A 26,096-nucleotide genomic window follows, 5' to 3' on the forward strand; every position below is an offset into this window, starting at 1 on the left:
AATTACCACATATGTCTTGCCTCTTTATTTCTTTATCCTACTTCTTCCCTCCCTTCTTTTCTTGAATAGCTGTTGTCTACTGAGCAAAGTAAAGTGACAGAAGAGGAGGCATTAGCTGAGGAAAAGGAAGTACCTATTATCAAGAAAGAGTTACGTGACCAGAAGTTGCCTGGGATAGAGAATGTGACAAAGTTGGAAGAGCCAGCTGGGCAAAAGGAACCAGCCAAGGAGGAGGAGGAGAAAGTGGCTAAGCCAAAGGGACCTCCAAAAGAAGAGAAGAAACCAAAAGTGAAGGAAGAACTGTAGCTTCTCCAAAGCTAAGAGCCATTTTCCAGGTCCTGGCATCATTTTCTAAGTGGATCTGCTCTAAAAAAAATGATATATCATTGCAGTGGGTGGAGGCTGGATAATTAAAAACTCCTGAAAGTCTTTGGCCCTGTTCTTTGCATTACCTCTTTTTCGTGGTTGGTGCTGCCTTAGAAAAGCTGTTTGGCCTGGAATTCAGGGTTGCAAGCGAAGCCATAACTGAAACATTTCATGAGTGTTTACAACATGCCACACAGTCATGTAATTCTCACATTACTTTCATTATCCCCATTTTACAGATGAGAGATCTGAGGCAAAGAGAGGTTAAGCAACCAGTCAGGACCACATAGCCAGAAAGCCCTTGAGATATGATCCCAGGCACTCTCACTCCAGAGACTACATTTAACCACTCTACACACCACCTTCACTAGGTTGGAGTCCCCAGAGTTTGGCTAAAACTTACAAATGAAGTGGACTGATTTGTTTAGGCTGTATTTTAGCACAGTAAGAAAGAGATCCAGCCCCAAACATGTCCCCAGTCTACTATGTTTCAGTAAGTGACCCACTATCTTAAGCAGCAAGGCACTAGGATAATCCTCAAGCCCCTTTGCTTACTACCCTAAAAGTAACTCTACCAACGCATGTGACTCCACCCACTTGCACTGATTCCATCCACTTCTGTCCACTGACACGTGCCACTTACCTCCATGTGACTCCACCCACTTCCCTCCACCTCCACCCACCATTCTCAGCCAAGGAAGTCTCTCCAATGGTGTTTCTATTGCCATTCTGTAGTTCCTTGCCCACCCCTCACCCCTATTCCATAAAGCTGCTGAAATTCTTTTAAAAAGCCATATTCTTGAAAGCTTGCAACACTACCTTGTTTTAACTCTGTAATGGCATCTTTATCCCTTTTGGAATAAGATTGGTCTGCTCACCATGTCTTCCAGGCCTAGAAATTTCTGGCCCCACAGATCTCTTCTGTTCCCTTCTCTCTCTCTGTCATTTTCTAGGCTCCAGTCATACTTCCTGTCTATTCTTGAACAGTTCAAGTGCTTTGTCTCCTTATGGCTGTTCCTTCTGCCTAAATGCACACATGATGCACTCCCATAGATCCTCATGCAGATGTCTTTTTTATCCTTCAAACCTCAGTTCAAATGCCACCACCTCAAAGAGGGCTTCCTAGATACCAACATTTGAAAGCACCTTGTTTTGCTGTGCACTAATATACTGCTTGATTCCCCCACTGTTGGGTAAGTCCCTGGAGAGCAGATATATCTATTCTCTTCCCCACTGTATTCCTAACGCCTAGAATGCTGCTTGGACACAGTAGGTGCTCAGGTAATAAATATCCATGGATCAAATAAAATTTGATTTCAGCCAGCACCCTATCTCTGAGATACATGATTTCACTGTCATCCCAAAAGGGGCAGGTGCTGACACAGTGTTGCCTGGAGACCCAAATTAGATTCTATATTAGTTTCCTATTATTGCTCTTAAAAATTACCACAAATTTAGTGGCTTGAAAAGTACCAACTTACTCTCTTACAGCTCTGGAAGCCAGAAATCAGAAGTTAATTTCACTGAGCCAAAGTCAAGGTGTCATGAGGGTTAGTCCCCTCTGGAAGAATCCCTTGACTTGCCTTTTCTAGCTTCTGGGGGGCTGCCTGGATCCCTTAGCTCATGGGCCTGCCCAGATAACCTCATATCAAAGTCTTAAACTTAATGGGACTGCAAAGTCCCCTTTGCGATGTAAGGTAACATTCACAGATTCTGGGGACTAGGACACAGACATCTTGGGAAGTCATTATTCTGCTGACCACAGACTCATGCTGCTAATTTGTGTTAATCATTTTGGCCAAGTGGCAACAGAGCTCCTCTTGAAAAAGGGGGCATATTATTTTACCGACCAAAGTCTCTGCAAGCCATCTAGGCCTTTCTACTTGCCACCTATCATGTGAGAGAAAGGCTGTTTATACTTCTTCAGGCTCCTGAACCAGCTCCTATACCTCCTTCTCCCACCCCCAAACCTGGCGTGTCCACATCCAGACTAAGCAGGGAACAGCCTGGGGCCCTGGAATTCACCTGAGCCAGACTGCCCCAACAGGAGCAGGTGTTAGTATTCAGGACATGGTGTGAAACTCACCTGCCTCAGCCTTAAGGCTATGTGGCTGCCGGTCAAAGGAGGGGTTCATGGAGGCTGCTAGGAATAAATCACATGCAACAGAGTTCCTAAGTGGCCACCAGCCAGAGAATGGATGTGCTACCTACAAGTCCCCCACGTGTATTTGGGGCCTTATGAAGTGGGGGCTCAGATTGGGATAAGCAGTTATAGGTAAGGCTGGTGGTGACCCTCTCTTGGAAAGGCCTTTCCCCTTGACTCATTTTCTACCCCCTCCCAATACACAGCACTCTCACAAAAATCCTTTGTATTCTGTTTAATCAATTTTTCAAATTTCTTCACAATTTAGCTTCATTACCTGAAAAAAGGACCCAAAACCACCTACCTTTCATTGCTAAGCATGGAAAGTTTTTTATCCCCAAGGAGTGCAATGCATCACAGGAGTAAATCTGAATAAGATATGCACTTTAGTATGGATTTAACACAGGCTAGCTGGGTAATCTCAGGGAAGCAACTTAATCTTTCTGACCTACAGTCTTATTGGTAATATGTGTTGTAACAATTATTGTATGACACAATAAACATAAAAGCATTCAGTACAGTGTCTGGCCCAAGAGAGGCACTTAGTAAGTGACAGCTGTCAAGATAATTAAGATCAAGTCTCCTACCCATGCTTAAAAGTTGAGAGAAGAGCATTCCAAGAAAATGGGAACTTCTGATAAATTGAGTAACGTTTGTTCAAAAACAAATATTTTTGACTACTCTTCCGGAAGCAAGATAAAGAAAAAAAAAAGTGATTGAATTTGGCAACATGGATGTGTTTGGTGATCTTGATGACCAAAGTCAATGGAGCTGGCAGATCAGGAAGCATATCAGTGTGAATTTGAGTGGAAAGTGTGCAGATAAACCTTTTGTGAAGTTTGGCTATGAAAGGTTGGAAAATAGGATGGTGGCTGGAGGGAGTGTGGGGTCAAAGGAAGGTTTCTATAGAAGGGACTAGCAGATGAGAATACTCTCAAGTGACTCCAAGAAGAGGAAGTTACAGGAGGAAGGAGTAAGCGAAGGTGAGGAAAAAAGCTTATCAGTGCAGGAAGAAGGATGCTGCCTCATCATGACAGGAGAGTAGATGTGGAAGATGAGTCCAGAGACAGGAAGACGGAGAAGACAAGGGAGGCATTGCTTACTGGCTCCCATGAGTACACTGTGATGTCATTAAATGTGTGGGGCTGAGAAAGGGTGGGAATTTTGAAGAAAGAGTGGAAAAACATCCAACTAGAGAAACACCACAGGACGATCCAGCTGCACTGAGTGCAGGTGATGCTTATTGTTTTAAAATGTGGGTTTTATTATTATTCAGGTATTGCAAGGCCAATAGATGAGAAAACAGATGCCATTGAAAACACAGTTTATTATATTCACAGATCCCAACAGGAGGGGGCACACAAGGTCAATCAGGAGGTCAAGGGAGAGGGGGGAAGATGAGCAAGAGCCTTTTTTGTGGTTTCCATGGGAAGGAAGAGGAGAGGCAGGGTAAGCAGGTTTAGGACTGGCTAGTTTGAATAAATTTCAGTGGGCCCTGGGAAGTGGGAATTGGGAATCCTGGGAATCATCCCTGGTTGTCTGGTTCTGGCACTGGGGTGATTAGGGCAAGGGAATAGTGGCCCTGAAAGTGAGGGGTCCTGGCAAAGGAGGGTGTGGGAGTGGACTCTGGGTGATTGGTTTGCATATGAAAAGCAGATCTCAGGCCAGCCCACTGCTATCTGTAGAACTTAGTTAGCTTGGGAGGGGCAGTCCCTCCACGGTCAGCAAAGCCCCAAGATGTAAAAGCATCAGAGAAATTAGAAAAATATGGTTATTGGATTTATGAATAGTCTCCAACACAAAGGTCCTGCCCGTGGCCTTTGCCCAGACAACTCCAGGAGCCACCCAGAGCCTCCATTTTAATCTTTTGGATATCTTTTAGATCTTTTAGATAATCTTAAAGATACCTGGATGTGGGTTTAGACAGGGCTTCAGTTGCAACAACCAGAAATGATATTCCCAATCCAAAATGGAGAAAAAGATTATTTTCTTCTTAATCAATAGGAGGAAAAAAAAAAAAGGAAAGGACACAAACAAACTGCCAGTTTAGAAAAGAATAAATAACCAACAAATGAAGAGACAATGACTTCTCCTTTCATTGAAGAATTGCAAAAGTAAATAATGAGATTTCTCACTTATTTTTTGACAAAGATAGAAGAAAGTGTACAATGTTCAGGGTTGGTACTATGGTGGGACCATAAAATAATTTTTAAAAATCTCTCTGGGGTGCTGTTTGGGAAGAAGTATCAAAATTCGTAAAACTGCACCACTTCTTTGACCCAGAAATTTCACTCCTACAAAATTATCCTGTGGAGATGAGTACACAGTGCTGATGGTTACCCTGCCACTAAATGAGAAAGGATGAAAAAGATCCTGAAAAAGTACATGCAGTGGGTCATTGTTCATTTCCTACTCAGTCCAAGTTCACACATATTCAATTTTTCTCAGTGGGACTGACTCTTAAGACTGAACTGTCATCTACATGGGCCTGGGTCAGGAGTCATGGAGTCAAGCCCGGGCTCTCCCTTTTCCTACCCCTGTGACTGTCCATCAGCAAAGCAGCATTGGCAGTGACTTCCGCGGGTAGAATTGTTACTACATGTCTGTCCTTACATCTTCTCCTCTAATCACCATAACTACTCTAGGAGATGGGCACTTCCCCTTTACAGACAATAAAAATGACCTCAGAAAGATTAAGAAATGAGCCCTCTGGCACACTATAAATGGCTGATCAAGAGCCAGAACAACTGACTCAAAAGTCAGTATACCCAGTCATGAAGTTATCCACCTCCCAAGGGGCCTGTCCTCATGGGAACTCAGAATCTTTGTTTCACAGAGTGGGTCTGGTGCAGTGATGTCTGAATTATCTTCTGGCTCTGACCTTCAAGTATTTTCAGCTCCTCTCTTGCCATGCCTAGACCATCGAAGAGCTTGCTGAGCCCGTGAGGATGGAGTGTGCTTCTAAAGGGTGCCTTCTCCAGGGTAGGGAACCCAAATGGCCACAGGTACATGTCCTAATGGGGACAATAAACACCCCTTTTTTAGGTCTCCTGGGTCACTCAGTAGGTTGGGCATTTGACTCTTGATTTTGGCTCAGGTCATGAGCCCAGGGTCGTGGGAACCAGCCCCATGTCGGGCTCTTGCTGAGCATGGAGCCTGCTTAGGATTTTCTCTCCCCAACCATCCACTCTCTGTCTTGCCTCCTCTCTCAAATAAAACAAAAACAAAAACAAAAACAAAAACAAAAACAAAAACAAAAACAAAAACAAAAACACCTCTCTTCTTCCCAGGACAGCCTGGCTTGGGATACTGGCCTCTGCTTGGCTCCTTGAGTCCACCTTGTCCTTCTCATTGAGCAAGAAAAAGCCTAGTACATTGGCACTGCTTTTGCAGTTAATTTCTAACTCAGGAATCTCTTTATGTCAAAAGGTGCAAAACAGAGGCCTTGTATTTGCAGGCACAAGTTTGACCCCCAATGTCAATCATTTGGGGTGTCTACATATTAGGAAAAAGAACAACAACCTGGCAACCTAGGAAAGGAAAACACTGTGCCCAAAGGGGAAAATATTCCACCCTCAAGAAAACAATCTCAAGAAACAGAACCAGAGGATAATTGGAGGAAAGACTGCCAGCCAGGGGTAGATGTATATATAGGAGGCAAATACTTGTAAACAGATTAATTCTACCTTTCTGGCTTCAGGTAAGGCTATCTACAGCTCTCTCTTCTTCTAGCCACTTCTTCCCACCTAGCTGTCTTCTAATTCCCATTCTGCTTGGGAGAAGGGGGAAGAAAATCAAGAGACTGGACACTAGGGTCAGACCTAGAGTGAGTCCTTCCTCTGTTGATAATTGGCTTCATTATCTCTGGTTGGCCAGTCTCCCTCTCTTTGAGGCTGTGCTCTGTGCTTTTCTAATAACAATGACTACTATTTCTTCACTCATTCAATGCATGTTAGTTAAGTGTCTACTATGTACCAGGCACTGGGAATATAGCAGTGAACAATAGCATTGGCTCTGTGCTAGGTCCTGCTTTGAATATATCATCTTAGTTAATACCCATGACAATATGCAGTCAGTTATTACCCACCACAGTGTTTTCAAAGTATAGATCACAACCCATTAGTGGATCATGAAATAATTTGTGGATTATATCCAAAATCTCCTTTTAACTAAATACTATAGACAATGTCAACAAGCAATGTACACAGTAACGATAAGAATTTTTTTAATAAAACTTCTAGTGTGTGTGTGTGTGTGTGTGTGTGTGTGTGTGTGTGTGTGCAGGCACATACACAAGCAACTGCACCAATTTAACTTTTTTTAACATTTTTTGAAATATATTTTTGTGAGACAGAGAGAGACAGAGCGTGAGCAGGGGAGGGACAGAGAGAGAAGGAGACACAGAATCTGAAGCAGGATCCAGGCTCTAAGCTGTCAGCACAGAGCCTGACACGGGGATCAAACTCATAAACCGTGAGATCATGACCTGAGCTGAAGTCAGATGCTTAACTGACTGAGCCACCCAGGCGCCCCAACAACTGTACCGATTTATGGCAAAAAATATTTTCTTTATAGCAGATCCTAGTCATAAAGGCTTGGAAAATACCGCTCTAGAACACAAGTTCTTTGATCACAGGGACCTCAGACCAAGCCTGGCACATCACAGGCACTCAGTTTGTGGAAGCAATGACCCATATTTCATAGATGAGAAAACTAATTCTTCCCGAAATGAAATACCTTGCCAAAAGTCACACTGTTAGTGGTTGGTAAAACAGGGATTTGGATCCCTGTTACAGGCTCCAAGTCCTGCACATTTAACCACCATGCTACCCTACTTTGCTGCTGGAAAAATTAGGGTAGTATTAGTAGTACCCACCTAGGATTATTTCACCAATTGAGTGAAATAATAAGTGACTGCTCTGGAAACATTAAAATCCATTGTGAGGGTTAATCGCCTCTCAAGTTTCTTATCTCAAGCTATTTCTTTGTGATATGTGAGTTGCATGAAGTCAGGGATCTTGCCTATCCTGTTCATTGTTTTCTTTGGTGTGTAGCTCCCTGTTTGGCACAAGGTAGCTACTCAATAAATGTTTGTTGAATAAATAAATGGATCTGGGCAAGCTGAAAGTTTCCCAGCAGGGATCAGCAGTTGGCTGTTAAAACTGCCTCCTATGATGGTGAGTCCAGAACATTCTACCCTATCTTGCTGCTTCCTGTTTCAAATGAGACTCAGTTCTTCCAGATGCACTGAGACTTGGGGAGCAGAGGATGGCATGTGGGTGGGAGTAAAGGTGGGGTCACAGATGAGAAAACCACCAAAGCAGGGGCCACAGCACTGCACACTTTTTGTAGTTCATATAAATGGCATCTTCTGGAGCTGTGCAGTGCACAACCAAAGCACTCCTCCCAACTGTGGGGAGGGGAGTTAGATCATGTGTTTATCCCATCCATCTCTGTTCACAGGACTCCAGGCATCACAGACTGGGAGGAAAACCCAGGGGGTCAACCTGTCCTTGTCTTTGGGCAGGTCTTCCCCAGATCAGAAGTAGCTGTGAAGAGCAGAAGGAATGGGGCGGCTTTCTTCTCTGACCCTGATGCGGATGGTAGTGGTGGTAACCTCTTGGGTCATAACAGCTGTCACCATTGAGACCTCAGAAGCAAGTAAGTGTGTGTGTGTGTGTGTGTGTGTGTGTGTAGGGAACAATGCCACTATTAGCAGAGGAGGTCATGCTCTCTCTCCTGTCATGCTTGGAATTTGATTTACTCTAAATACAGTTTGATACTTTAATGTATATAGGACTCAGATGGGAATTTTGCTAAAATGCAGGCTCTGATTCAGTGGGTCCTGGGTAGGGCCTGAAATTCTGCGTTTCTGACAAGCTCTCAGGTGATGCTAATGCTGTGGTTCTTAGATCGCAAGAGTCTAGAATACCACTAAGGTCCCCTGCCACTTTACTGGAAAGTCGGGAACATACTTAACCACACAGGAGGTTTAAAACACCTAAGTGGCTCCCAAATACCTCCCCTTGCATTCTTAAGAGGTCTTTCCATTGGGTCTTACATCACCCTCATGCAGCTTTCAGCTTCTCCATGGAAAAGGGAGCTGGGCACCTCCCATGAGCTGGAGTACTCAGGGGCACAGTAAATGCCATTTCAGGGTCCTGGTTAAGAGCATATACTCTGTGGTCCTGCCACTTGGGTTTGTGTCCCGGCTTTTACCAACAGAGCACATGGCTTAAACCCTCTGAACCTCAGTTTGCTCATCTTTAAAATAAGGGTAAACACAGAAGCAATCCCCTAGGGGCCATTGGGGAAGATTCAATGAGATAATGAGTGAAAAGCACACATCCCAATTTAAGTGCTTAATAAACAACAGCTCATTATCTTTATGGCTTTTATTGTCATGGAGGATGTCACACAAAGTGTGACTGCCCCTGTCAGGGAGAGTTGGGGAAGTCTTTAGGGAAGAGGCAGGGAAGATCTGAGCGAAAGGCATTAAATGTTCAAAAGTGGGGAAGGGGTGACAGGGTCACCTAAATCCTACCAAAGTGTCAAGAACTCTGTATTATTCCTCTGGATGTAGAAACATGGATATTTTAAAAGAAGACACAGTTTGAAAGCAATGCTTAACACAGAAGAATGCACAGTGCAATCATAAGGGGAGTTTTGTTTATTTGTTTTGGAGGGAGTCCTCCAGGGACCAAGTCTAAAGAATATGGTACCCAAAGGGATATAGGAGGACTCTCTTGGTGACCACTGGTCCAGCTGTCCCTACTCTGAGGCTGGGCTCTTCTGTCCGCAGGAAGCTGCTCTGAATGTCACAGCAATGCCACCTGCATGGAGGATGGGGTTGCCACAACCTGCTCCTGCCAGGTGGGTTTCACCGGTGACGGCCTTACGTGCGTGGACCTGGATGAATGTGCCATTTCTGGGGCACACAACTGCTCTGAGGACAGCATCTGTGTGAACATGCTGGGCTCCTACTTGTGCACCTGCCCTGATGGCTTCCGCCTGATGCCTGGGCTGGGTTGCACCGACGTGGACGAGTGTGCTGAGCCAGGACTCAGCCGCTGCCACGCCCTGGCCACCTGCGTCAACCACAAAGGCAACTACTCATGCGTGTGCCCCGCTGGCTACTGGGGTGATGGGTGGCACTGTGAGTGTTCCCCAGGCTCCTGCGGGCCAGGACTGGACTGCGTGCCTGAGGGCGACACGCTTGTGTGCGTAGACCCATGCCAGGCGCACCACATCCTGGATGAGTACTGGCGCAGCTCTGAGTACGGGGCAGGCTACACCTGTGACTCAGGCCTGAGCGGCTGGTACCGCTTTGTGGGGCAGGGCGGCGTGCGCCTGGCCGAGACCTGCGTGCCGGTCCTGAGCTGCAATACGGCTGCGCCCATGTGGCTCAACGGCACGCACCCGTCCAGTGATGAGGGCATCGTGAGCCGCACGACCTGCGCCCACTGGAGGGGCCACTGCTGCCTGTGGGACGCACCTGTGCAAGTGAAGGCCTGTGCCGGCTACTACGTCTACAACCTGACCGCGCCCCCCGAGTGCTATCTGGCCTACTGCACAGGTGAGTGGGTGTCTTCCCCCCACCCCCACCTCCACTCCAGGCCTGGGTGGGCACCACAGGAGCATGGGGAGCATCCCTGCTGACTGTCTGTGTCTGTGACTCTGCAGACCCAAGCTCTGTGTTGGGGACGTGTGAGGAGTGCAGTATAGACGAGGACTGCAAAATGGATGATGGCACATGGAGCTGCCAGTGCAAACAGGACTTCAACATCACTGGTGAGGCCAGTGGGAGGAGGCAAGGTGTTGAGAAATGTCAGCAACTGGGGGAGGGACATAGTCCTGTGTGATACATATCATCCAATTTGAGTGAAAAGAAGGTCCAGTAATATCTATTAAAACCAGAAGAAGCTCTCTAGGCTCCTGGTCTCATTTTAGTTGGCCCCAAAGCTCCCAGAGCTTAGGGGCTTCCTTATCCCCACCTTCTTTCTGAGGCTCCCATACCACAGCAGGACAGGGGAAGCTGTTACCTGTTGGCCAAAGACTACCTAAGCCATATTTCTGCAGCCCAAGAACACAGGACTGGTGACCAGCCTGCGGTTTCTTCCACTGACCCCTGGAAGACCCATAGCAGGGCTCTGGCCATCTCTGAGCCTCAGATTCCCCATATGTACAATGATTGAAGCAGGAAAGTATCTCCCAAACTTCAGTCATGATTTTAGTCACATCCAAGTTCCAATTTTACAATTTTTCTTTATGCAAGTACTAGCTTATACTGGGATTTTTATTAGTAACTTGTTTTTCTTTAAATTGATTGAATCCTTCTTCTTTGAAATAAACTTGGGACATTGATGGTCACTACTGCATCTATCTGTGGCAAGTAACACCTTCGATAGAAGGTAACAGTAAAAATGAATACAAGAAAAGAAAATTATTAAATTCTAGCAGCTGTGTAATACTTCAATTTTAAAGTAAAAAAAAAAATCCATCTAGATGTTATTTTGTTCCCCAAACACTTAGCCTGATATCTGCATTCTGTTGTTTTGAAAGGGAAATTAGTAAGTGCAGAGCATTAAAAACATTAGTAACTAGTGAGGACTATCTCTTTGATATAGAAAGGATGGAAAGATACTATAATTAATGTGTTGTTTTGTTTTGTCTTACTGAGATTCAATGTATTTAATGCTGGGGGGTGAATAGATCAAAAATGTTTTCATTTGTATACAATCCACATAGAAGGTTAACAAGGGGCTGATGGATGGCCACTTGAATCCATCCAGTGATTCTCAGAGTCCAATCTTGTGTCTCAGTCCCTCTGATAGGGAAGACCACAGTAAGAACAGACAGAGGCTAATCTGAGTGCCCTCTAGGTGGTGGATAGCCCAACCAATTGGGCCCAGGGCCTGGAGATGTGGTGGACCCCGAATTGTGGTCACTGGCTTCCAATCCCACCTTCCCTGCCTATTTCAGATCTCTCCCACCTGGAGCGCAGGCTGGAGTGTGGGGCCAATAACATCAAGGTGTCCCTGAGCAAGTGCCAGCTGAAGAACCTGGGCTTTGAGAAAGTTTTCATGTACCTGCGTGACAGCCAGTGCTCAGGCTTCATTGAGAGGGGAGACCGGGACTGGATATCTGTGGTGACCCCAGCCAGGGATGGCCCCTGTGGGACAGTGATGACGGTATGTGCTGGTCAGTGTGGGACAGGGTGAGAGCACTGCCTGGTTCAAGCCCTAGCTTTATCATTTCCCAGTTGTATGAGCCTGGCTGTGCCTCAGTTTCCTCAACTATAAAATGGGATAATAGTACCTACTTCATAGGATTTTTAAGAGGATTAAATGAGTTATTGTATGTGAAGTGATTAGGACAGTGACTGGCACAGCGTAAGTGCTTAATAAATGTTAGCTTCAAATAAAGAGAATGATCCTGATGACAGTTCCCCATTTTACAGATGGGAACAGAAGGGCCTATACAGGAAAGTAATTCTTCTCAGCCAGTAGGTATTGGCACTGGGCTCAGAAGCAGGTCTGTCTATCTTGGGTGATCCTGGGAGGCAAGGTCTGCATCACTGGTGTCTAGAGAACCAGGACTTCACCTACAGAAACCTCCTCAAAAGGGACCCAGAGGTCAATGTTTGAGTGAACACTGCTTCCCCAACTCCCTCATCCCCCGGAAAGAAAAGGAAAGAAGACAAAAGAAAGGAAGAAGGAAGTTTTCATTTGCTGCATGTAGCGTTTAAAATTCCAGCATTAACAATGAGTCAGGACATGGTTTTTAGTCTTTTTAGTGTATGAGAGAGGAAACATGGCCTAAGTGGAAGAGCCCAGGCTCTTAGATCCCACATCTTGTGGGCAAGTTACTCAGAGTTAGTCAGTTTCTATGAAGCCCCATCTCCTCATCATGAGGCAGGAGATAGTAGAGCTTAGGGTCATTGAAGGGGCCAATACAGTGATGCCGGAGGAACATTTCGCTCAGGACCTAGCACGTGATGCATGCTCATAGATGGCTGCTGTTGTTATAACTTTTGATTATGACAGCTGGGAGGACAGCTCACAGGTAGCTAGAGAAACCCATTTGGTTTTGAGTCCTACTCAGATTCTCATGCCCCTTTCTCCCACTCCCACCCTCCAACACAGAGGAATGAAACCCATGCCACGTACAGCAACACCCTCTACCTGGCAGATGAGATCATCATCCGTGACCTCAACATCAACATCAACTTTGCATGCTCCTACCCCCTGGACATGAAAGTCAGCTTGAAGACCTCCCTGCAGCCAATGGTCAGGTGTGGCCAGAGAGGGTCCCCGGTGTCCCTGGCTGGCTCCACCCCACGACCCCTTAACCACCAGGTCCTCAGTTTCCCTGTCAACTGCCAGCCATAAGGAGCTGGGTGGGGGTACTGGGAGCGAGCATTCCCAATGGAATACAGCCCAACTGGGAATACTGGAGCCCAGATTCAAATCCAGGCTCTGTCACATACTAACAAGATGGCTTTGGAAACTGATAGCCCCACCCTGGGTGATGGTCTTCAGTGAAATGGACTTAGCAGTACTTTATTAGAAGCACAATAGTGCTTTGCATATGTAAATCAAATATTAGGGCCTCTAGCTTATCAGAGGGGCAGGGTGGTTGGACCAGACGAAAGGAGGGAGGGCTCCTGGTCCAGACCTGCTATTTATATGATACATAAATCATATGCCATATTTGAATCTCTGTTTCCTTCCTTCTCTGTAAAAAGAAGGAGTTGACTAAAGAGGGATTTAAAATTATGCCTCTTGGGGTTTCAGGGTCTTTAAGGAAGTGCCTTTGGGGATGCCTACAAGGTGAACCAGAGACGTTCCACCTATAATGGGTGCCACATGTGGTTTTATTATTTAAAAAAATAATAAAAGGATCCTGTTGCCAAATAAAACTGAAAATCTCTGAGTAGGACGACTCACAAGCCAATGATGCTGATGTTGGAAAAATTACAGTTGTAATTAGAACAAGCATTTATGAAGAGCTGACTATATGTCAGGCATTGTGCTAACAGCTCTACAGGAAATCTCAGTGAAATCTTAAAGCACCTTAAGAGGTATAGGTATTACTTTTATTATTATTCCCATTATACAGATGTGGAAATTGAGGCTCAGAGAAGGTTGAGGAATTTGTCCGAAAGTAGAGTTTAGTAAGTGACAGAGCTGGGATTCAAACCCAGGCCATCAGGCCCAGAGTCCCCACTCTACCATGGCCTTAATTGTGAAGCTCACCCATGGTTACATGCTCTTTGGGCCAACCAGACTTGGGGAAGGGCACTAGGCACTGATGAGGGTGCCTGGCTTACTTGGGGGAAGAAGGTTACTCATTGTCTGCCTTTGGATGGGTCATCATCTGGTCAAGCAGTTCACTGAAGCAACGTGGTGGCCATGTCTCAGCCTGACAGACTTCAGGGAGCAAAACATCTGTGTGCAGATGTGTCTCTGCTTTGAGCTGGGAATCTTGCCTTACTCCAAATCTGAGTCCAAGCCAACAACCCACTTCTCACTTATAACATGGACTTCTGCATTACTGCGCTTTTATCATACACCTTGTTTCTAAGGTATCAGTCTTACAATGTCCTTTATTGGCTCATCCTGTGAAGTCTACATCAGTGCAGCTATTTCCAGTGTGGTTTACTTGTAACCACAAATAAATTTACAAATTTACAAATTTACAAAACCCCTGTCTTCTGCTGTAGGTAGAACCAGAACTCTGACTTAGGCCTGTAGGACTCATAGTCTCCCTTTCAACAGTTCCAGGTTGAGACCAAAGAAGAAATGTAGGTGACTCCCTTGAGAATTTGTTTATTGCACTTCTTAAAGGCAAGGGCTACCATGTGAGGGAGGTAGACATGTGATCTATGGATCAGCAGCAACAGCAACACGTGGGAGCTTGTTAAAAATGTAGAACCTTAAGCCTGACCCAAACCTACCAAACCAGAACCTGCATTTCAACAAGATCCTCAGGTGACGCACGTCTGCTCATTGCAGTTTGCAACCATTGCAGTGGTGGTGGGTTCCAGTCCTACTGCTGGATAAAAATGCAGAGAGCTACCAGGGACTGCCCAGGACTGCAGACCAGAAAGGGTGGGCCATGTGTTGCTGTTCTCAGATCTGGTTTTCTCACCAGCCCGTCTCTCCCTGTAGCACCCTAAACATCAGCGTGGGTGGGACAGGCATGTTCACCGTGCGGATGGCACTCTTCCAGAGCCCTGCCTACACACAGCCCTACCAAGGCTCCTCCGTGACCCTGGCCACAGAGGCCTTTCTTTACGTGGGCACCATGCTGGATGGGGGTGACTTGTCCCGGTTTGCACTGCTGATGACCAACTGCTATGCCACACCCAGCGGCAATGCCACAGACCCCTTGAGGTACTTCATCATCCAGGACAGGTGAGGCTCCTGGATGGAATTCCAGGGAAGAACAGGGCAATCTCTGGATTGGGATTTGGGGAAAAGTACATCTTTATATTTGTTCATCTCTAGCTGAAAATCTAACATTACCATCCACTATGAACATAGGCAACAAATCATGAAAGTATTAGCAGGACATTTGCACATGTTAATACTTTTCAGTTACTAGAATATTACAGTTTCTACTAGAAATTATTTAATGTATTATCAGTATGTATTTATATATAATAGATATGTAAAAGGGCACCTGGATGGTTCAGTCGGTTAAGCATCCTGACCAGCTCAGGTCATGATCTCACAGTTTGTGAGTTTGAGCCCCACGTCGGGCTCTGTGCTGACAGCTCAGAGCCGGAAGCCTGCTTTGGATTCTGTGTCTCCCTTTCTCTCTGCCCCTCCCCCACTCACATTCTGTTTCTCAAAAATAAATAAAAAATAAACGTTAAAAAATTGTTATAATAGATATGTAAATATATAATATATATATCAAATGTTTGAATATTTTGAGAACTACACTTCAATTTAACTGGTTTCCTTTATAATCTTAGGTACTTTATGTGTTTAAACCATTATTTTTGAGGAGGGATGCATGGGCTTTACCAGAAGGCTGGAGGTGTCCAGGACTCAAGAAAAGGTTAAGAAACCTGACTGAAAGGTGCACCCACCCAAGGCAGGAGGCAAGCAAGCAGGACTTGGCTGGGAGGAGTGCACTGGAGACAGTTAATAAAGGGCCAGTTGTAAAAGGGAGGACACAGAAGTGCTGCTTTTTACTCCAGAGGCATTGGAGAACCATGGGCCACACTGTGAGAAAGTAATTCACACCGTCATTCAAAATGGAACAGATGTTTCTGGAAGCTTACTGTGTACCAGGCTCTGTGGATAACACAGTGCATAGAACAGACAAACCTCTATGCCCTCATACAGCTGATATTCCAAGGGGTGGGGGGAGACCAATAATTAACCAAGATGAAATCCATAGCATGTCAGTGGTAATGGAGCTACAGGAAAAACCCAAAGCAGGAAAAGGGGGGAGGCATTTGCAATTTTAGTAGCATAGTCAGGAAGACAGTGACCTATTCCTGATTCAGTTCTTAGAATGTGTCTAATTACATCAAGGGAAAAGTCTCAGTTGGGTGCTCATCTGACATTTACACTTCTCTGTTATTTGCTAATCCCCTTTGCAGCAGAAAGAAAGCAGAAGTCTGTTTTAGGGCCTTTAGCTGTGACAGTAGCTAACTAAAATTTAATAGCACTGTTTTACTTTGTATTTATCTGTAAATGGTCATGTTTTGCTTATGGCAAGCAATACTGGTTTGCCATTTGTGGTCAGGATCTGAAGATTCTTCTGAAAAAATTGATGTATTCCAATAAAAATTTACATGTATTTGATGAAAATAGTAAGTAGATAATAATACAGATGTTGGGAAACACAGGAAAACATACATGAAGGTGGTTTCTAGGTAAGGCAAAAAAAAATTGGGAAAGGGTTGGCATGATCTTGATTGGGCCATCATGGAGACTTGGGTTCACATCTTGGCTTTGCTGTTTCTTTGTCCAGAGACACAAGCCATCTCATCTGACTATTCATGTTCTCATATATGAAATGAGCATATGTGCAGTTGAACATGTACGCTGTGGAACGCTTGGAAAGTTTTGAAAAAGAAGCAGGAAGAAATGCTGGATGTGCCTTTGTTTTTCTGTCTGGGCATGTGTGGGAGCTGGATTGGGGACCACCAGTCTGAGAGAGATGTCAAACATCTCAGGATGTGTAAGGAGGAGCCAGCTGGGGAGACAGTAAGAGGGGCTGGATGCCCTGCTCAGGTTGTGTGCATGGGTCTTTCAGGCAGTGGGTCCCCTTAACCTCAGGGCCTTTATTTTTCCAAGTGGAGTGTGCACTTTTGCAATCAGATCTGAATTGTGGGGGACACAAAGCAAAGAGGTCCCTTCTTAGTTCTTCCTCTGTGCAATCAGCATTCAGCCCCTCTCCTAAATCAATTCTGAGTAAATCATGTAAAATAGCAGAGAAGATGCCCAATTTGTCTGCCCATATGTCCTGATCCAGCCCAGCACATACATGAGTCATTGCATGTGCAGTTTTGAGTTTAGGTGCCATTGTGTACATTTACAGATGGGCACACACACATACACACACACTCCCATTTGGTCATTGCCCCTCAGGACTTGGGAGTTGCCCACTGTTATAGTTAGAACCACCTACATAAAAGATAGCAAAGGAATGGTAGCTAAGGATCCTGAATGTCATTTCCTAGGAAACCAAGCTGACTTCATCACATAGTTTCAGCTCTGTGCTGACCACAGTTTTACTTCACCATCATATATATGTAGCATCTACTATGTGTCATATACTATAGTGAGCACTTTGAAAAGTTAACTGGCTTAATTTTCACAGCTATCTTATGAAATGGGTTACAAATAGTACTCCCTGTATACACGGGGAGACTGGGGCACAGAGAGATTAAATTGCTCAAGGACACACAGCAAATAATAGGGGGAGGAGTGAGAGTTGAACCCAGAAGTTTGGCCATAATTGCTTCTCGGCCTTTTGGCTAAGATCAAGTGCAGGAAGTTTGGCCATAGAGTGCTTGTTTAACCAACCATGTTTTATGACTTAAATCTCCCAGATGTCCACGCACTAAGGACTCAACCATCCAGGTGGTGGAGAATGGGGAGTCCCCTCAGGGCCGATTTTCTGTCCAGATGTTCCGTTTTGCTGGGAACTACGACCTGGTCTATCTGCACTGTGAAGTCTATCTGTGCGACACTGTTAATGAAAAATGCAAACCTGTGAGTTGCCTTTTCCTCCCTCAGGCTGCTTGCCATGACCTCTCCCTCGCCCATCTCCAATAACCAAAGACATCTGGCCACAAGGTCTAAAAGAAAATAAACATTTTGGCTGTGTTTCTCTTTTAGTCCAGGAATAGAATGAGCAGTAAGACGGGGTGGGCGTGGCCAGGTAAGAGACCTAAGCTGTTGGGAAATCAGGCGACATCAGTGCATTGCAACTGGCTGGTAAATGCTCTGGCTTATCTGCAGGCTTGTGTTCTGATAACAGAAGCTGACATTTTAAAGCACCAGGTGCACCTTATCTGTGTTAATTTTTTAATTCTTTGCAGTAACTAAAGGGGAGGAATTTTATTAGTTCCTTATATGAGCCACTCAGAGAACTTTGGTAACTTGCTTAAGATCATATACCTAACAAATGGTAGAGGTGGGGCATGAGCCCAGGTATGCAGATTTCCTGACAACCCCTGCTTTGACCATCCTCAAGCCCCAGACTGAGGCAGGAGGATGCCCTTGTGAGGAGTGCAGCCCATTCCCCACGGCAGGACCACATTCAGTCTCCCTCATGGAAGGGTTTCTTTGTTGCCCTCTTTCTGCAGACCTGCTCTGGGACCAGATTCCGCAGTGGGGGCATCATAGACCAAACCCATGTCCTGAACCTGGGTCCCATCACACGGAAAAGTAAGAAAGATACTCCCTCCTCCCATGCTCCTGGTGGGGAATATTCTCTGGAGATGAGGAGGAATGACAGAACTCAACATGTGGATCTTACTATGTTCAGAACTGGAGCAAGTCAATTCTGTGGGGCAAGGTGGACTATAAGCTGTCTTCCTTTTACCAGTTCCAAGTCATGTGTTCTTTCTGTTGCACAAATTTGTTCTTCTGCTTCCTGTGTACTAGGCCCTATACTAGTGGTTGGGGATCCTGTGGTGAGCAAAAGCAGACACAGATCTGGTTCACATGGAACTTAGAGACCACTGGAGCAGACATTATTCAACTGAGGAGGGATTAACTAAGAGGGGTCAGGGAAAAGGGGTGAGGGGAAGGGAATCTCAGGGTACAGAGGGTACAGCATGGGCAAAGGGCCTGTAGTGGGACATAGCCCAGCCTGTTAGAGGAACTGAGAAAAGGCCGGGCAGGCTGGAAAGAAGAGGATGTTGGTATAGGATAAGCTGATGTAGTGGGGTCCAGACCATGTGGGGACTTACAGTTGTTACTAAGTTTTGGGGCCTTTCTCCTGAAAGTAGTGGGGAACCCCTGAAAGGTCAAAAGCAGGGAAATGACATGATCAGGCCCGGGTTTTAAAAAGACTACTCTGGCTGCAAGGAGAAGAGCAAACTGAAGGGCTTTCTCTCAGGATTTTTGCCAACTGCATGCCTTCTCCTCACACTGATCCTTCTCTTTCCATCTACAGATGTCCAGGCCGTAGTCTCAAGGGCTGCTTCCAGCAGCCTGGGTAAGTTCAGGTCCCCTTTTCAGGGGACATCCACGAGAACCTTCCCCTGGGGCTTTTATCTATAAGCCCAGGATGTGCTGGAGCACCTGGCCTGGTTGGCCTGAGCTCTGAAGAGGTGACTACACCTGTGGAAATGCCTGGTCCTGGGGATGTACATATGCACATATATGTATGCTGTCCTCCACTAGTGCACATGTGCACACAGACACAGGCATGCATAGACAGGCACCCCAGAATGTACATCACCCAGACATGTTTGCACACACACAGACACACACACACCAGGTCACATGCATATATTCATATTTGTACACACAGATGCACAGACAGCTAGAGTTGCATGCATGCATATTTGCAGGTACAGACACACACACAGTAAACAAACTTATACCTAGTAGACATGCACACACTAGATCTGCATCCTGGGCACTTCCTGAAGCTTTGTGATTTATCTCTAACACTATTTTCAGGATTCACTCAGCAGGTAACAAATATATGTTCAGTGCTACTACATGCCAAAGACAATGCATAGTTCCAGGATGAACACAATAGACAAACAAGAAACCCTGTTTCTCTGCTTCTCTGATGACAAAGGCCAGGGACAGGTGGCATTTTATGGCCTTTGACTGACTTGTCTGAAAATATGGATGAAAAGTGAATTAATGTAACTGTTGCCCTTCTTGGCTCCTGGTATCTAGATCTGAAGGAGTTGTTACACCAACCTAGTGTTTTACCTGAGCTAGTCCAACCCTGTACCAGTGACCTTGGAGCTGGAGATCTAAGGTGTTCCTAAGAGGCTTCTCCTCTGTGAATATCTCAAGGTTACAAAGGATGCTTGAGTAGGTTGGGCCCTGCACATCAGTGTCCTTTTGAGGGGCTACCAATGCCCTTCCTAATGCCAGAGGAAAGACTGTCTTCTTCAATCTGGTCCACCTGAGAGGGCACCTTTTTCTATTTTTCTACTCTGAGTGGCACCTTTCTCTAATTGGATTTCAGAGCAGATCAAGAGAAAGAAGTTTCCTTTTTCTAACTGATCAGCCCAGAGAGGGTATCCTTTCCTAACTGGTCAGTCTAGAGGAGGCACCTAATGTTAGTTTTGCACAAAAACACATCCGTGTTAGCAGCAGCCCTATAATTGCTTTCTTTGCAGGGTTCCTGAAGGTCTGGCTGCCTCTGCTTCTGTTGGCCTCCTTGACCCTGATGTCTCAGTGATAGGCAGCTGGAAACCCTGTGCTCTGCGGCTCTCACTTCCTGATGGCTGTAGGTGATGCAGTTTAGTGCTCCAGCCACAGAAAAGAGAGCTCACACTTCAATCAACCTGCTCCTCTTGCCCCGCCTTTGATCCTTGCTATTGCAAAACGGCCTGTATCTTTAAATTCTGCCATCTCTCAAAATGGGACTTGTGATGTGTCTGCACATAAGGTCCCATGTCTCCTTAAAAAGTGTGGCAAAATAATAATAATTTTAAAAGCTCAGTCTTTGAAGTCATTCATTCATTATTTTTCATTGAGCATCTACTATATGTAGGAGCTGGTCATAGTGCCAAGGATCCTGTGGTAAAAAAAACCCAGGACTCATGGAGTTCACACCCTGGTTGGAGAGACTGGGTTTAACTGGTTCTGCTGTGTAATCTTAGACAAAATACATGATGTGACTGAGCTTCATCCATCCATCTATCCATCCATCCATTTATTCAAGAAATATTTGCTGAGCATCTCCTCTGTGCCAGGCACTTCTGGGGATACAGAAGTGAGCAAGTAAAATACAATCCCTCCACTCCTGGAGTTTACAGTCTGGCAAGAAACGGAGTGAACCTAAAAGGTGATTACAAGTGTGGCAGGCATGGTAGAAACGGAAGGTATAACTGGGGGCTGCTGCTGCTGTATAATGGGACCAATAATGATGCCCTCACAGGGTCTATTCAGCTTTGCAAAAACATTTATGTGAACACCCAGTACGTGCCAGGTACCATGATGGGAGCTGGGGAAAGACCAGTGAATAGGATAGATGCAGTCCCTGTGTTCAGGAGTCTCACAATCTTTAGAGGTGATGCACTGACACAGCCTACAGACTTCCTTCCTTCAATGCACTTGTCCCTCTCCATCTAGAAGATGTAGGCCTGTTTACACAGCCACAGCAGCAGCAGCAGTGGAGAGAAGACCCACTACCCCCATTGGCCAGGGAGGCTTCACAAGGCAGGGGTTGGTGGGGTGGGGGGCTCCAGGAGTCTCACTGAAGGCACAACCAGAAATAAGAGGCTCTTGGGCCCAGGAGACCCAGATATTCCAAGGACTCTGGACTTGAGTGTCAAGTGGGCCAGTAGAAGCCAATGTGATGGGAAATGTCTGCCCTGACACCAGCTGCTTCCTGGAAGTCCAGCTGTGGCTTTTCAGGACAGACCAAGGCCCTGTTGCTTTATTAGAAACTTCTGACCTCAGGGAAAACCACACGTGTGTATCAGCAAACAGGGCTATGGGGACAGTGTATCCTGAGCTAAAAGATCTCACATGCGGGCACACAGACATGCACTGAATCCCCAGGCCTGCTGCCTTTGCAGAAGGGCTTTATGTAGGAGGACTTCAGTGCTGAGCCTGGCCCTGTCTATGGTCAATTCATGCTTAGTGGAGCCTGGTTGGATCGTGTGCAGATTTACTTTGACTCAGGTACAACCAAACACCAAGAAAAATAAAAATGCCAAAGGCAAGAGCCAGGGAAAAGAAAACACATCAGAATTAATCCTTTCGTCCCTCTGCTCCTTTTTTCTTTTCCTTTCTTTTCTTTTTCTTTACTTTGCTGTTGTTTGCTTTTTTTTTTTAACAATGAAGGAGCAGACTTCTGTTTATTTATTTTGAGAGACAAAGAACAAGAGAGCATAGCATGAGCAGGGGAGGGGCAGAAAGAGAATCCCAAGCAGGTTCCACATAGTGTGGAGCCCGATGCAGGGCTCAATCCCAGGACCACAAGACCATTACCTGAGCCAATATCAAGAGTCAGATGCCTAATCAACTAAGTCACCCGGGTGCCCCTACTTTATGGTTTTTTTTTTTAAATCAGTTAGGTATTCAACTGCAACATTCAATAGATACTTTAAGCATAAATTAAATGCTAGGCACTTTTATAGGCACCACTTTAATAGCAAGTAATCAAAACAGAGTCCTTGCTGGTAAAGAGCTTAAGTTTAAAAGGGGGATACAATTAAACAATAACTACGTGAAATGCCAGTGACATGCACTTTGGTGTAAAAAACAAGGAAAAGAGAATAGAGCTATGGGGGTGTTATTTTATATAGGATGGTCAGGGAAAGTCTCTCTGATAAGCAGAAGCTGAGACAAGAGAATGAACTAGGGGGATATGTGAGGAAGAACATTACAGGCAAGTGCAAGGGCTCGATTTTGTGTCTTCTCAACAAGGTTTCACTAAGAGTTGAACAGCCATAAATTTTGAGGCATGATTTTCAGGAGAGGCTCTGAAGCATGCATGTTGTGATTTTTTTTTCCATTTGTTTACCCAACAAGTACTTACAAGGCGCTGGTTACAACTGCAAAGACAGGATCCCTGTCCACAAAGATCTTAAAGCCTTCAAGGGAGACAAATAAGTTAGCAGATAATTGAATGGAACTGGAATCATCCCAGACAGGCACAGGGGCAGAGAAGAGAAACACTGGCAAGCCTGTGGTGTTCAGGAGTCTTCCTGGTGAAGGTGGACTTAAATATATAGTAGGAACAGTATGGAAACAGTATGATCTAGGCAGAGGGAATAGCATATGCAAAGGGCTGGAGGTAGATAAGAGCTCAGAGAGCCACAGATTGGCTGAAGCATAGAATGTGTGGAGAGGAAGCTGTAGACAAGGTAGGAGCTGTGGCCAGCTGTCAGATCCCAGGAAGCAGGAAGTTATAGGAGTGGGGGAAAATGCCAAGATGTGATACTATGGCATTTGGCCGCAGGGAAGGTAACAGAATCAAAGGAGGCAAGAAAGAAAGCAGGGAGACCCACTAGGCAGCTATTAAAATCATCCTTATCAGATGATGTTGGCCTGAAGCAGGGTTGGTGAAATGGGGCTGAAGAAGGAAACACCGATTCAAGAAATATTTGAAAAGTAAATGACAAGTTAGGTAATTACCAGAAATGTGAGCCTGAGGGAGAAAGGAAGGAGCCAGGCAGGTCTCCAGCTTGGGTGACCAGATGCATAGTAGTGTCACTGATTAAGACATACAATGGGGGCACCTGGGTGGCCCAGGTGGTTAAGTGTCAGATTCTTGGTTTCAGCTCAGGTCACGATCTCAAAGTTCATGGGTTCAAGCCCTGCATCCGGCTCTGTGCTGACAGCATAGAGTCTGCTTGGGATACTCTCTCTCCCTCTTTCTCTGCCCACCCCCTGCTTTCTCTCTCTCTCTCTCTCTCTCTCTCTCTCTCTCTCTCTCTCTCAAAATAAATAAATTAAACAAACACACAAACTTAAAAAAAATAAGACAGGCAATGCAATGAAAATGGAGAGATCTGAGTGATGGATGAGTTGAGATTTGAGCCTGCTGAGGTGAAAGTGCCTCAAGCACCTCAGCCCAAGGAGAGAGGTCTGGCAGGAGCTGGGTAGAGAGACAGTTATGATTGGAATGGAGGGGTCAGAAGAGGGATGGAGTAAATGACTGTTTTGTGGGCCCAGATGAATTTTGGAACTCTGCATTTGTGGTGGTTGTAAGTTCCATATTTAGGGGATTTTTCTCCAAATGCAAGAGGAGTAGAGAAGGTGGCTTATAGCACCTTTCTTTGCCCAGGTTGGGGTTTTACTGGAAGATGCTACCAATGCCAGGACGTCTGTACTCCCTGCCCCCAGTAGCCTTGGCTCCTTAAAGAGTCCCAGAGAAACACAGAAGAGGCAGTGACCATTTGTTCTGCAAAAGCTTTGACTCCCTTATTTAAAAAATTTTTTTTAATGTTTTTATTTATTTTTGAGACAGAGAGAGACAAAGCATGAGCAGGGGAGGGGCAGAGAGAGAGGGAGACACAGAATCTGAAGCAGGCTCCAGACATCAGGGCTGAAGCAGGGCTCAAACTCACAGACTGTGAGATCATGACATGAGCTGAAGTCAGACGCTTAACTGACTGAGTCACCCAGGCACCCCTTGACTCCCTTATTAATGCCACAATACCATGCCACAAAAGCCGGGTCCAAGCCTAATGCTTCAAAGTCCAAGATCTATGGCTTCTTCTCCCTTCCATACCTTCCAATCTCTAGCGTAGCCCACATATCAGAAGGGATTGGAGAAGAGGTGATTCTGACACTTATTTTGCCTTGGGGCCTTGTCTGTCCTTTGATATTCCGTAATTCACCATCCCCAAATTGGCCCTTCCCAGACTCTTCAACACTGAGTATCTAAAAGTGTATAAAGTCTATGGGCCAAAAATAGGAAACACCGATTCCCCACTTCCTTATTTAGTCCCTTGCTCTAACTGGCCCTGAGTGGAATGGCATCCAGACAGAAGCAGAAGTGTTCTAAGGTGATTAGCTAAGAACACAAGGTACAATTGGAAATCCATTGTGCAAACAAGTGCTGTTTGGTTACTCTCACTTCCCTTTGGGTATTAAGCTCCCTTTTGATTAGTGTTTGGTTTCTGGTAATAAATATGGCACCAGCTTCATTGGTTTATTTGGGGGGTTGGGGAGCACATATGCTTCTTCCACTATTTTCTGTGGTAAATCACTTATCTTACCTACATACACCCAACAAGATCAATGTATACCTGAGAGATTAACTCCAGTCCTACCTCAGCACCAATCACAGATAGCCACGTGGGTGGGGAAATACAATAAAAGGATGGTCCACAGTAGGCTTTCCCAGAGCTGGACAGACGAGGGCCACCCTGTGTTCTTACCCCAAGGTAAGTCCTACTTCAAGACCCAGCAGGCTTTCTCCTGATTTGGTAGGCGCTCCCCTATCATCTCTGACCCACTGGATGTGCTAGGGTTGTTTATTTCTAGCAACTTTCAGAAACAGCAAGGACTTTGGATCCTGGACCTATCAAGTATTCCAGATATCACTCTGTGTCCAACTCAACCACAATTCCAGCTACCTGCTGGCTACTCCAGGTCTACAGATGCCTCCTGCCTCCTCACCCTGCCCATCCTCCAGGAACATAGGCTCCTACTTGGTATCTCATCCCTAAGAACTGCCAAACCTGCATGCTCTCTAACATATTCATGATATCCCTTCCAGAAACAGATCTCTAGCTTCAACCTGAGTCTTCCAGAGGCTTTAAGAAGTCATCAGAAATTTGTCCATCCGAGCAAAGTTTTCCAGAAAAGGGAATGTTGCTAATTTGAATGTTGGCAGGCTCTTCATAGCTCTTTGTTTCTGCCCTCCCTACCCCCCATTTACTTTTTCATTTACTGCTCAGACCTTTAGTGAGCCCCCTTGTGTGTCAGACACTGTGCTAGGAGCAAGCTATGTGGGGCTCAGTCTGACATGGTCCCACACTCACAGAAACCTACACGTATATAGGGTGCTTCAGGAGTCTCTTAGCACGGCACGTGATACACAGAACTAAGAAAGCAGCTGCTACTTTTGTCTGTAGATACTCACAGCACTGTAACTTTCTCCTCCATCCAGTCTTCCAGAGTCTCTACCTGTACCTGAGCAAGAACCAACCTGGGGCATTCTAGGACGTCCTACAGCACTGGCCACCTCTAAGCTTGCCTTTGGTTCTCTTGATGCCAACCTCATCCTTTTGGCAAGCCACCTACTCTCATTACCCCCACCTCCTTTCTGCAAGTCACGCCTGCTTTAAAACAACACAGTCCTTCATGAAGGAAGTCATAGGTCCGTTTCTGAGAACGTGGGCCTGTGGTCTTAAACAAGCTATTTAATTTCCAGCACAGTGCCTGCATGCAGGAGG

At 45.6% G+C, this 26,096-nt stretch overlaps 2 protein-coding genes across 3 annotated transcripts in view; both read left to right on the forward strand.

Annotated features, from left to right (window-relative positions):
- The window catches only part of PDILT (protein disulfide isomerase like, testis expressed), a 42,617-nt gene extending 42,188 nt beyond the window's left edge, over positions 1-429 (forward strand). Inside the window, exon 12 of the mRNA XM_047839367.1 lies at positions 70-429. Coding sequence (XP_047695323.1) covers positions 70-306 — 237 coding nt within the window. The 3' untranslated portion in view covers positions 307-429. The remainder of the gene's footprint in view (positions 1-69) is intronic.
- A 7,546-nt stretch (positions 430-7,975) lies between these two features.
- UMOD (uromodulin) lies at positions 7,976-20,610 on the forward strand. 2 transcript variants are annotated; one of them, XM_047839364.1, is made up of 10 exons: positions 7,976-8,170; positions 9,312-10,085; positions 10,193-10,300; positions 11,492-11,700; positions 12,655-12,803; positions 14,683-14,928; positions 17,589-17,751; positions 18,348-18,429; positions 19,163-19,204; positions 20,355-20,610. In XM_047839364.1, exons 1-10 carry the CDS (start codon positions 8,077-8,079, stop codon positions 20,414-20,416), a joined length of 1,929 nt encoding a protein of 642 aa, XP_047695320.1. In that variant the 5' UTR covers positions 7,976-8,076; the 3' UTR covers positions 20,417-20,610. The 2 variants fall into 2 exon arrangements, with proteins under 2 accessions (XP_047695320.1, XP_047695321.1); XM_047839365.1 differs by lacking the exon at positions 14,683-14,928.
- The last annotated feature ends 5,486 nt before the right edge of the window (positions 20,611-26,096 follow it).

Source organism: Prionailurus viverrinus, chromosome E3 (assembly GCF_022837055.1).
Source record: "Prionailurus viverrinus isolate Anna chromosome E3, UM_Priviv_1.0, whole genome shotgun sequence".
NCBI classification, from domain to species: Eukaryota; Metazoa; Chordata; class Mammalia; order Carnivora; family Felidae; genus Prionailurus; species Prionailurus viverrinus.